This window comes from Balaenoptera borealis (assembly GCF_965194805.1).
Source record: "Balaenoptera borealis genome assembly, chromosome: 7".
Lineage (NCBI taxonomy): Eukaryota > Metazoa > Chordata > Mammalia > Artiodactyla > Balaenopteridae > Balaenoptera > Balaenoptera borealis.
Window position 1 is genome coordinate 119,282,559 of NC_138864.1, and position 12,889 is coordinate 119,295,447.

At 38.9% G+C, this 12,889-nt stretch overlaps 1 protein-coding gene across 3 annotated transcripts in view; it reads right to left on the reverse strand.

The window, feature by feature from the left end:
• The window catches only part of TPK1 (thiamin pyrophosphokinase 1), a 344,192-nt gene that overhangs the window by 102,084 nt on the left and 229,219 nt on the right, over window positions 1-12,889 (reverse strand). For all 3 annotated transcript variants that reach the window (XM_082400500.1, XM_082400498.1, XM_082400499.1), the window contains one exon: window positions 530-641. In XM_082400500.1, coding sequence (XP_082256626.1) covers window positions 530-641 — 112 coding nt within the window. The remainder of the gene's footprint in view (window positions 1-529; window positions 642-12,889) is intronic.

Below are 12,889 nucleotides of genomic sequence, written 5' to 3' on the forward strand. Positions count from 1 at the left end.
TAATTAAGTTTCAGAAAATAAAAAGATATGCCAAAGACTCAGAAAATATTTTCAAATCATATATCTGATAAAGGACTTTTATCCAGAATACATAAGGGAATCTTACAATTCAACATAAAAAAAGAGATAACCGAATTAAAATATATGCAAAAGATCTAAATAGACATTACTCCAAAGAAAATATACGAATGGCCCATAAGCACATGAAAATACGTTCAACATCATTAGTCATTAGGAAAAAGCAGATAAAAACCACAATGAGATAACACTTCATACTCACTAGGATGGGAATAACAATAATAACAACAACAAGTGTTGGTGAGGATATGGAGAAACTGGAACCTTCATACATCACTGGTAGGAATATAAAATTGGTACAGCTGCTTTGGAAAATGGTCTGGCAGTTCCTTGAAAGGCTAAACATAGAGTTCCCATATGACCTAGCAATTCCACTTCTAATTATTTATCAAGAGACATTTTTAAAAAAAGAAAGAAAGAAAACCTCCCTTTGTGCAAGGGTTTTACTTACTGACGTTCCACTTTAGGCCTGTTGTCGTAACCTGATCGCATGGCTGTCCAACAGGAATAAGGCCACACCAATCACCTTCCATTCCGGTATCTACATGCAATTTGTGCTTTCCCTGAGGTAGAGAAGGAATGATCATTAAGATGGGGAAGAGAAAGGAAGGCACATTAATGCTCACTGAAGACCTGGTCATACGCACCAGGTACCATCCTAGGAACTTCACATGGTTTATCATACTTAATCCTAACAACATACTTATGTAATATGTACTGAATTATCCTAGGAACTTTCACCTGACTAAATCCCAGCAACAGTTTTACAAGGTAGTTTATTGTTAATTATTACCTTTATATATCAGAAAATTGAAGTTTGCAGAGATTAAATGTGTCCAGCCAGGACCACACAGGTAACAAGGGGCAGAATCAGGATGCCGACCTATACCTGCCACTTCCAAGATTCCATGTGCTAAAGATATAGCACTAAGTGATACAGAATTCTAGGGTCTTAATCAAACACTTGCTTGAGTGTAAATACAACATTGCTTCCTCAGTAAAATTTCTGCTTTTTATCTGAGAACTGGGCTTCTAACCTTGAGAATTCAATGTAAACCCTACTAATGGTTAACCTCTTTCCCATACCCACAGCTGCTCTAGGAGATGCTCAGTGGGGCGTACCTCTACCAGGAAATAGAGTATCTGCCCTGAGAAATGAGTATGCTTCTTCTATTCTGATTATGAAAACTGATAGAATCTACCGTGTTTTCAATTTTTCAGTTTACAAGAAGGTTAAAGTTAAATGTAATGCTCAATCAAGGCCACAAGCTTTGCTTTTAAATAAAATACTTGGAAATGCCTCTCCTACAAAGTAATGCTTTTCCATTCCCACCCTATTCATTATCTTCAGGGTATACAGTCTTTGTAGAAAGATACCTCAAGTTCTTATGGGAAAATGTCAAGACACGTATGCATTCAGTAACAGAGTAAAAAAGGTATTTTTCATAATTCAAATAACTCTGAAGGAATAAGCTCCAAAAGATATTCTTCATTTTAATAAAATATTGTTTTAAAGTGTATTTAATATATGACATATTACCAAACTGAGGTATCTAGGTCTCCTTGTACAGTCATTTTACTTTTATTGCAAGTATGCCTTTTGTGCTGTATATTGTAAGTTTCTGAGAACTTATTCTACTGTATCCAGGTCTCAACATGCAAGCAGGATTTGTCTTTTGTCAAAAGGTTGCTTTTATTAGGAAAACAATTCTCTAGATTATTATACATATGAATCCTTGTGTTTAACACAAGTTCATTCAGACATTTACTTCCTGTACAATTCATATACATATATTTCCATTTGAACATTCAATCAGAGGGCATAAATTCAATTAGAAGGGCTTAAATACATTCAAACACAAAGAAGATCTTTAAAGAAAATTTAAAATACATTTGAACTTCGTGTCCATCATTGAAAGAAAGGTAGGCCACACTTGTAGATATACACCAAGCAATGGATTAGATGCACACAGAGAAATGTGGATGGATAGAAAACACAATGCATTGTGAAAACATAACACATAGTAGGAAACAGAATCGTGATAAACGACAGAACCTATCTATGTAAATTAAAATAAATGCAAACACAATAAGGCACTTTTTCTACTAACAAAATTAAAAATATATATTCATATATACACACACACTAACATGTTTGCGTAATGGGAAATGATATAGGGACAAAAGGGAAGCAATGGATCAGTCAACCAATGAGGATTCTTGCCTGGACCAGAGATGATAATGTGCTATGAACTAATGAGTACTACTGACCCAACATTGAAATCTCATAAAAATAAAATAACAAATACATATTTTAGATATGAAGTGATACAAGATTTAGAAATTCTTAGACTCTTCTGAAGGAAAAAAAATAGAGAAAATATTCTAATAATTCAGTAATTATTAGTAATTACTAATTACTAAAAACAGTAATTCAAGAAAGAGGAATAACTGGGAGACAGCCACAGGAAAAACTCAGGAGCGAAATAAAAACTTATCTCATTCTTGAATAATGATCTTTGGTGTTTTTCTTTTAGTGTAATTTAGAGCAAAGGCATATAAACCATATTATAATTACAGAAATTTTCTACATATTTCAGTGTAAAAGTAATGCTATAATTGTCAGAAGGCACAAGTAAGGGAAAGAGTAGAAGAAAGTGCAGTGGTCTTTATTTTCTCATCATTTTACATCATATGGGAATCAGGAAATAGAGCCTAAAGTTGCAGATTTTTTTAAAGGGGGATTTTAAAATTGCTCCTGTCCTGAGTTATTGGTAATGTGGGTAACATGCCTAAGCGCCAGCAGCGGGACTGAGGAATGGGATCTGAAATGGCTCTGTTCTTCATCCTGCCCTGTTACTCATTCATGAACCTCCAAGCCAGTGTCACAGACAAGTTATTCACCCAACTGTATACATGAAACCTGTGACCATTGCGTGGAAGGCAAAGCACAGGGAAGGAGGAAAGATGACGGATCAGAGATGCGATGCGGTGTGGGGAGTGGAGGGCAGCATGCAAGCAAGGGGCGCCCTGAGGAATGATGCTTGTGTGGGAACTGAAGGATGAACAAGAGCCAACTCATGACGGGAGGGCAAAGAGGCTTGCAGGCCGAGGGCGCACCACAAAAGCCACAGGAGGATCACTTGAGGCATCGGGGTGGGGTGGGGATGGGTGGAGCACAGGAGATTTTCAGGGCAGTAGACCTATTCTGTGTGACACCGTGATGGTGAATACGTGACATGATGCATCTGTCAGAACCACAGACGTACCACACCAGGAGTGAACTCTAATGTAAATCAGGGGCTTTCCTTAATAATGTATCAATATTGGTTCACTATTTGTAACAAAGGTACCACACTAATGCAAGATAATAGGGGAAACTTCCAGCAGGAGAGGGGGTATATGGGAACCCTCCATCTCATCTGCTAAATTTTCCGTAAATGTAAAACTGCTCTAAGCATAAAGAGTATTGCTATTTTTTTAAGTCTCTCAGTGACCTTTCACTTTCTCATCCCTTCAGTGGGACCAACAGCAGTGTGCTGGTGGGTTTGAAACCTAGGCCAGCAGATGAGCGGTACCACACACGGAGAAACATGCAGACGTTTCTCAGCAGCCTTTACAACCTTGTTCTGCTTTTTTTCGCCTAAAAAAAAAGGTTTTTTTTTTTTAAGATATGAGTCACCTTTCTTTCTTTCTTTAGAATCTTTTCCCTAAGTTGATTTACACTGATAGCTTGCCACATGAATTTTGAGTTTTATTTCTCCCTACTACCTTCCATTATAGAAATAATTCTCTCTGAAGATACAGATGCTAAATATAATACAAATTATCATCCAGAGATGCCAAACGTAACAGACTTTAACAACTTTGGAAAGCAGTAACAAAGCCTCTTTTCTCATCAAAGGAGTTCATGCGGGAGGGTATTGCAGAAATTCTGATTTCCTCAGAACCGCTTTGGCTTCAGCAGTGAAGGGATAGGAATGACGGTGACTTTTCACGATGGCAGATCCCAGCCTGATGAGGGCTGTACCACCAGGGTCCCCATCAGAAAGCACAGCATATCAGAGGAGTTGCAGGTGACCCGTAGTCTCCTGGGCTCTGGGTGGCAGAGGACACGGGACCAAGAAGGGCAGGGATGCACTCCTGGACCAGATGGCTCTACCTGTCTCTGGTAATGGTGTTCTCTGACAATGAGACCTGTGACTTCTTCATTTCTTATCAAAGGGGACTCATGTGTCCTTGGGTTGTCTTATTTTCAATGTGTTACAGTTAATTCCTATCTTCTAATTGAAGACTTTCCTCCCTCTGTTTGTGGCCTGCTTAATGGTTTGGTAGTGGTCAGCTGAACACATTACTATGTTTGGTGCTCTGGCTAACTGCAGTAAAGAATGATAAAGGAAATAAGAAATGATTTCTCAACTCGTGAATATTAACTCCCTAGGAAGATTCTTCAACTTGTATCATATAATGCAAAGGCAACAGCACAAACACATGTGAAGCTTTATTATCCCAGGGTGAGAGGGTGCTGTTAAAACCCCACTGGTTTAAATGACACAATGGTAAGCTTTCTCTTCTAGCCTTGCTATGTATTCATTGCCTTCCTCATTATTTTAAGATTCAACAGACCTTGAAAATTTCAATCTGGGACCTAAAAAGTCCCAGATAGGTATCTGCCTACAATCAAACAATGAACAGTTTTTCCTCTCATTCCAAAAAGGTGTTTAGCCACAAGTGAATGGTCTTTGTGTTGATAAATATACAAAATTTAGCTTTGTATGGTTAACAGAGAGCAATACTATGCTTTTCTCCTGTATCCTCAAGTCTATGTGACATGTTTACAGTGGACAACAAAAGGAATTTTTGTTCATCCCTCAGATTTCTCAATTCATAATATATGCTAGCCTATATGGGATTTGACACAGGCAGGCATGCAGTCTGACAGTAAAGAACTTCCCTAAAGATTTATGCCATTACCGGAGACCACAGGCACGTGAACTCATCATTGACTTCCATCTACTCTCATGAATCACTGCACAGCTTCCTATTCTGTCACCTGTTCTGAGCTAAGATGACTCTTTGAAGTCAAAGGCAGTTCTATATGGTACAGATGGAACAAGAATAAATCACAGACAGTTTGGTGTTCCAATCATGGTTATTTTGAACATATTAACAACCTCAATAAGGGATGAAATTGTAATTCAGTGAAAGGCAACAAAGATGGTGCTTGGCACCTGTGCTGAAGTCACACTTATGAGCAGGTAAAGGACAGGCGGCATCACAGTCACCGTCCCTAGGCTGTAACGCCAAAAGCTAGCAAAACATACACGAGCGGACACCTAATGAAGGGCTGAGACATCACTGTCCCTTTGACTGTATTTTACCTCCTCTTTGAAAATGACAAGGACATGACCGAGAGAAATGATAAAGCTCACCCTAGATTTTGCTTTTGCAAAAATTCCAAACATTGAGGCATCTGAATCCTGTTTACATCTCTAAATCTTTACATCCAATAACTTTGCCAAGTTTTAGGCTAAGTTATCTTAGTGTGGCGCTCACAAAATACAGAGCAATTTAATAAGATCATTCACAAAGCAACTGAACACAGGAAGACCACAAATGTCCTTTCTACTTAGTGCAAAAGATTCAAGGAGCAGATACCGATACTAGTTTATAAAGTGGATAACCATTCATCAAATTGCTGTTAATGCTGCACTTACACCCCATGGCTAATTGCAGCTAACATTTCTGGCACACGGTTAGACCCAGTATGAATGGAATACTGCTGTACACTGATTAAATACAAGGCTAACCTCTGCTACCTAATCTTTTGTTAGTTTGTCCAGGTACTTTAAAAAGTCATCAGCTAACACCATGGGAATTTAAATAGCCCCCTGGAAAGAATAGTGAAAGAAGTCAACGGAAGGATCTACCTTATATTTACTAGGAGAAGAGGTTACCTCTCCCACACAAAGATAGACTTTTGTGCTGGTACATTTCATACTGCGACTACCCACATGACTGAGAGTAGTAACAAGAGAAATGGTCTTTTCAGTGAATTTATAGTTGTAAAATCTCAGAGCTAGAGGACTCGTATATTGACTTTTATTCTGCTCCACAAACGTAGAATTCAAAACTCAAGCGTGTTGGTTTAATATATATTTCTTTATCATTGATTGATTGATTGCACTTCCTTTTGAAAAAGCATTAATTCCTTATCTATAGAGAGCTTTTAGAGTTTCCAATCATGTCAGAACCACATTTTCCAAAGTGTATCCCACAGAACACTACTCGTGGGGTCTGGTTAAGATTAGAACAATAGCTTCTTGGATTCCCCTCTTGGAAGTCACAACACACACCAGCATCCTAGGTGTTCTAAGTAGTCTTTTTTTTAAATTTATTTATTTATTTTGGGTTGCATTGGGTCTTCGTTGCTGCGTGCAGGCTTTCTCTAGTTGCATCGAGCGAGGGCTACTCTTTGTTGAGGTGTGCAGTCTTCTCGTCGCGGTGGCTTCTCTTGTTGCAGAGCACGGGCTCTAGACACACAGGCTCAGTAGTTGTGGCTTGAGGGCTCTAGAGCGCAGGCTCAGTAGTTGTGGCACACGGGCTTAGTTGCTCCGCGGCATGTGGGATCTTCCCGGACCAGGGACTCGAACTCATGTCCCCTGCATTGGCAGGCGGATTCTTAACCACTGCGCCACCAAGGAAGTCCCTCTAGGTAGTCTTGAAGCAAAAAACTCTGTTTACCTGAGCGAGTGTTTCCCAAACCTACTTAACTACAGATCCTCCTCCTGCCCCTTAAAATAACACCTCACAATTACCTGTGGAATTTGCATTTCATGAAATCTACCTAGGAGAATACTGATTTGGAATAGAGATTTTGCACACAGCACCTGAAACTATGATTTTTGGTTGAATATTTCCACAGCCAGAACATTTCAGTGATATGTTTTGAAATTAATAACCTCCATCTGATTTTTGTTTTGGAAATTATTTAGTCACCTGGGGCTGAAATCATGTGTATATTGACAAAAGGTAGGCTTATTTTTCGATTAAAAGGTTAACGACAATACTGGGTGCATGTATATCCAAAAGAAAACCTTCTGAATGCCTGTTAAGCTAGTTTATTTAAAAGTCAAAGATATTTAAGAAATACCCACTATTGTTAGAGACCGTAAAATAGTATGATTGGCTAATTTCCTCCTTAACTCCCAACACCAAACTATTTCAAATTAAAACAGATGCAATCGATGTTTATCCTTTGTACCCTAGCACCTTGTATTGATGATTTTCTTACAATGTATCCTATCCTATCTCTAAGCCTTCCTTTTATTCCAGTCAGAGAAAATCATGTGGTGAGCGCCCTCACACTAAATGTCAGAAACCTACTCTTTGCTCCTCCAAAACATACGGACATTTTCCACGATGCCTTCTAAAGACAATACTTACCCCAGAAGCAAGCATTCCTAACAGTGGAGACAGGACAGGTTACAAGAAAGATATATTTTGAGTCAAAGAGTGATCACAGAGTTTTCAAATAACTTCAGATAAATGTTACTCTACTTAATGTATGGTGTGATCAAGAGGCCCACAATCCCTGTCTATTCTTAGGCTATTTCTCCATCCTTAACCAAGAGAAGCTTCAAAGCAAAGGTCAAATTCTACCTTCCTTTCAAAGCTCCCTCTGTTATCCCAGTTAACATAGATCACACTTGCTTCTAACAGCTACAGTCTTTATTTACACCACAAAATAGAGCATTTTGTTACTGTCCTGTACCTCTCAAATGGGTGCATGTTATATCCTTAAAAAGAATAAAATTTCTTTGATGGCAAAAACCTGGCCTTTCATTTCTGTCGGATTTATAGCACAGGGGGAAGAACATACTAAGTGTCTAACAAATGTCTGATTAATGGTTTAGAACAAAAGGAAAAAGTATCAATAAAAAGGTGTCAAAATGCTTAGAAAAATCTTTGCCAAAATTAAAGTAGGTGAGAGGGGGCCCAGTTGAACTGACAGGTCTCCATACAGGCACCGAAACAGAATTCTTTGTGTGGATAATGTCTGCTTAACTGGACACTAGGATAAACCACACACAGCCAACAATTATGAATACCCCGTCAACAGTATTCAAAACACACTTCAAGGTGTATACAGAGTACACGTTTTATGTTTGTATGTAAAATGGGCGTGACAGTACTACCTCACTGGGTTATTTTGAGGACTAAATGAGAACATGTATAAGGTGCCACGAACAGGGCTTCAAACATTCCTATTATAAGTGTTGATTCACTTACCCCTCTCCCTCTATCAAGTCCTCCAAGTTTAACTTGAACACAAGTTTTCTTTCCACTCTTCTCTGCTCTTTATTTTATAAAAGCCTAGTCACTTTAGCCCAGTAATTTTTAAAGAAAAAAAAAAGTGATTAGACCTCATAAGACTAATATGAAATATTAGCAGGAAGGGAGAAAGAGAAAAATACTTATGTAAACATTTTTATGTTTAACCTTCATGAGACATTAAGATATTTTAAAGACAAGAATCATATCTCCATTTGCTATACAGAAGCTCTAGTTTCCAGTAAACTACTTTTTAAAAATGCTCCCCTATTCTGAAATAGTCCTTCTCTATAGGAGCACACCTCCCCAACTTTGTTCATCAATTTTAAACTCCAAAGAACTCCTTCTAAGGTCTCATAGCTGCTCACCATATCCAAAATGTAATGCTTCTGGAGCATTAAGCTTCTGAAAGTTAATTTCTGGAGTTCTCGATTTGAACTGAGCCTAGTACTAAGGTAACCCAAGATGCTCTTTCTTCAATGCAAGCAAATAATTTAAATAAAATTCAGTTCAGACTCTAAAGCCACTGAACTTGTTTCTCAAATTTTCTCATAGTTTGTAAAGAGTTGATGGGAATGCCGGCACTGCAAGATGTATCTCAACTGTCCTCCTTGTATCCTTAGCTACTCCAACTCTCCTTCTATAAAAGAGCTTTATGCCGAGTCTCCTACGACAGCCAGCCAGCTTCCCACAATTACTCCAAGTATTGTACATTCTCCTCCACTGGACTCCTCCCTTTTGTCAGATTCATCAACCCTCCCCGCCCCCGTACTTCTTTCTGCGATAGCAGAGGCTGCAAGTCATTAAGACTGGTAGGGGAGTGAAGGGTAACTGTGAGGTGGTTTGACAGTGGATACACGTACTGGGTGATCCTATTCATTATCCTATTCAAATACACTCCAGGAAGCATGTCTGCTTGCTGAGATGCAGTATGGCTGAGGTTCAGCATGTTTAACTGAGCCACGTGTCTACTTCTGTTTTGTTTTGTTTTCCACTTATGCTCACAATGCTCATGTCCTGAAGAAGGGGAAAGAAAATGACAACTTTGCATTCATTTAATTATTTCAAACCGCAGCTCAACTATCAAACTTTTTATTCTGGAAGAAATAATTGAAAAAGTTCCAGTTAAAGAAAAAGACAGAGAAGTAAGGTAACAATTTTTGAGTATCTGCTCTGACCTAATATTCTTCTGGGCACCACAGTTCTCATAACAACCTGGAGTGGTAGAGTTACCACGAAAATAGAGACTGTGGACTCAGTACAATCATTAACTTGCTCAAGATCACTCAACTAGTAACTAGCAGACGTGGGATCTAAACCCAAGTATGCTGTGATTTTAACATCTACTTCATTTTACTGTATCATCATGTTTTTCTAGGCTTCTATCTTCAAAAGCCACTCAGACCATTTCATTCCTTTGCTTTTCTTCCCATTCTTGCTTTTTGTTCCCTATACTCAGTCAGCAAGTTAAGCTTTTGCATGATCTTGTCCAAAGTTTATCCTAAATAATAAATACTTGTGCAGTAAATGAATTAAGTAAATGAACAACTATGTTCCTTGACCTCATCTACCTCTCTTCAACATTTCCCATTCTACTTACATGTCCTCATTCATTTAATTGTCCTCTGCTAGTGACTGGCTATACGGAGGGTGCTGACAAGGATGTGTGTGACACTCATTCCTGTTTCCAAAACACACTTTTTTTGTTTTTCAAAAATGCACTTACTGCGTCTTCAAGAAGTTCACAAAGAATGGTTAAAGCAAAATCAGTGAGTGGGCTAAGATAAAGAAAATTAACATACAAAAGTGTTTTTTTTGAAAAGATTTGAGTATTTTTAGTCAGGAGCAGATAGGACAGTTTTGCTTCTCCCCCAGATCCTATAAAATATGAATTAGAAGCAGTATCACCTCTTTGATGAAAGCACTTCTTCTCCAAAGCCCTCCATGAACACACAGCCCGGGCTACTTGCATACCCTCAAGGAGAGAAACTACAGCTCATTAATTTTTGTATCTATAAAACACTGAACAATCTTGGACACGCAGTAGGAATACAACAAATATTTATCGAAAGGGGGGCACTAAGCTTAGCTGTTTTCATATAACTACTTTCAACCTCCAATTCATGTGCCAACTACCACCTTGCTAACCCATTTCTTTGTTCCTCTTTACATTAAAACTCCTAGAAAGGGTTGTCTAAATTCACTGTTCCAATTCTCTTACATTCATTCCAATTAAGCCTTTGCTTAATTAACCTCTTTTCCAAGTCAGCTTTCACCAAGACAACCCATGACCTCCAAACTGCTAAACCCAATGGTCAATTATTAGTCCTCATCTGGCTTGACCTATCAGTAGAATTTGCAATGGGTTATTACTCACACCTCCTCGATATACTATCTTTACTTTGCTTCCAGAACACCACACTCTCTTGGTTTTCCTCTTCACCCACAATTTCCTTTGCTGGCTCCTCCTCTTCACTCCAAATCCTAAAACTGAACTGCCTCAGGGCTCAGTCCCTTGGTCTCGGCTAGATCCTCCTCTCTCATCGACCTATATTTATGTCCTTTGTGAGCTCACTCATGTAGAGCTTGGCAAATCCAAATTTGTATCTCTAGTCTAGACTTCCCTCTCTAACTCCGGTCCTGAACATACAACTGCCTATTTGATACATCCTCAACTTTTATCTCAAACCCACCCCACACACAGCTTTTGATCTGAGTGGATATCTACTACATCCTTCCAGCTACTCAGGTGGAAAGTTCTTCTTCTTTTTTCATACCCCTGAGGAAATCCCATTTACTCTATCTTCTAAATATATCCAGATCCCTATCACTTCTCACAATTTCTTTCACTACTACCTTATCCAAGTCACCATGACAAGATCTCCCCTTGTCTCACCAGAGTCAACTCAGCTGCCAAAGAGACTGCCATACAGTGAAGTAGGTCAGAAAGAGAAGAACAAATATCGTATATTAACGCATATATGTGGGATCTAGAAAAATGGTACAGATGAACCTGTCTGCAAGGCAGAAATAGAGACACAGACGTAGAGAACAGATGTATGGACACCAAGGGGAGAAAGGTGGGGGAGATGAACTGGGAGATTGGGATTGACATATATACACTAACTAATATGTATAAAATAGATAACTAATGAGAACCTGCTATATAGCACAGGGAACTCTGCTTCACTTCCCTGTACAGTAGAAACTAACACAACATTGTAAACCAACCTAAAATACCCTAAAAAAAAAAGTAAGTCAGACCTACCCGTCTCCATACTGACTGCACCCTCTCAAGAGAAATACTCCTGGCTTTCTGAAAGCTTTCCATTTCCCTCTTCTGGCCCCTGGGGACTCTGGCTAGACTTTAGATTCTGCCCATGGAGTGAGTCTGAGAGAAACGCTGTCATTACTAACGAATCCTTGCTCTGAGCCAGCCCGGGGTAGTCTGTTCCACGTACAGTGCTGTGGTTGAAGGCACAAGTGCTAAAGAAAGACTTCTGGATTTGAATCTTTTCACCATGTTTGTGTTTCGCTCTCCTCATCTATCAAACCAGAATAAAAGGCCTGTTGTGAGGATTAAATCACTTGATATGTGAGGGACTTAGAGTAGTGCCTGCCACTGAATAAATGCTCTATGAACATTCCCTGCTACTATTTCTATCATACAAAAGGACTACAATGGGCAACAAAACAATGCCTTACCTTTTTTTTTTTTTCAAGCTTTTCTTTATTCTCTGAATTTCAAACTAGCTTATTTTCATGCAATGCATTACTTTTAATTTTAGACAATTTACCTCTCATTTTTCGTGTCAAGAATGTTAGGATAATTTTGTCTTCTGAAAGCAATCTGAAGAGTACCCCATAATATGCTATGTATTATGTATTGGCACAATGTTGAAATAAATACACCTTTCAAGTTATACAGATCACAATCTTAATGGCCACAGTAGTCTTCTATTGGTACCTGTTACATATGAAGTAAGAGTCTTTAACGTCAGAAAAGTAAAAGTACTGATTTTGGGAGGGGTAGTTTTTGATGTCTTGAGGTAAAATTATGGTAAGACTTCTGAGAGAAATACCATGCCTTGATGCAGCTTAGCTTCACAGCTCTGTACTGTAAAGGAGACTATTATCATGGGGCCACAATTAAGCAACTACATGTGATGCATTGGGTTTGGAGTAACAACTGCGACGACAGCAGTCTATGTTTGTCACAAATCAAGTGTTGCAGGATGATCACGGTCACGTTCACCGCACCACTGAACCACCTAGTCTTTTACCCTCTCATTTTCCTACAAGTATATGTGCTCATGTGAGTCTAATGCTCTTTTACCGTATTTCTCTGTGGTGGTCAGACTCCGAGATGGCACCCAATGAACCCTGCCTCCTGGAATTTAGGTCCTCGCCTAGTGACTCCCCACACTGAATAGGACTAACCTATGTGTACCAGTCAGCCCGTATGGAGAGGAATGGA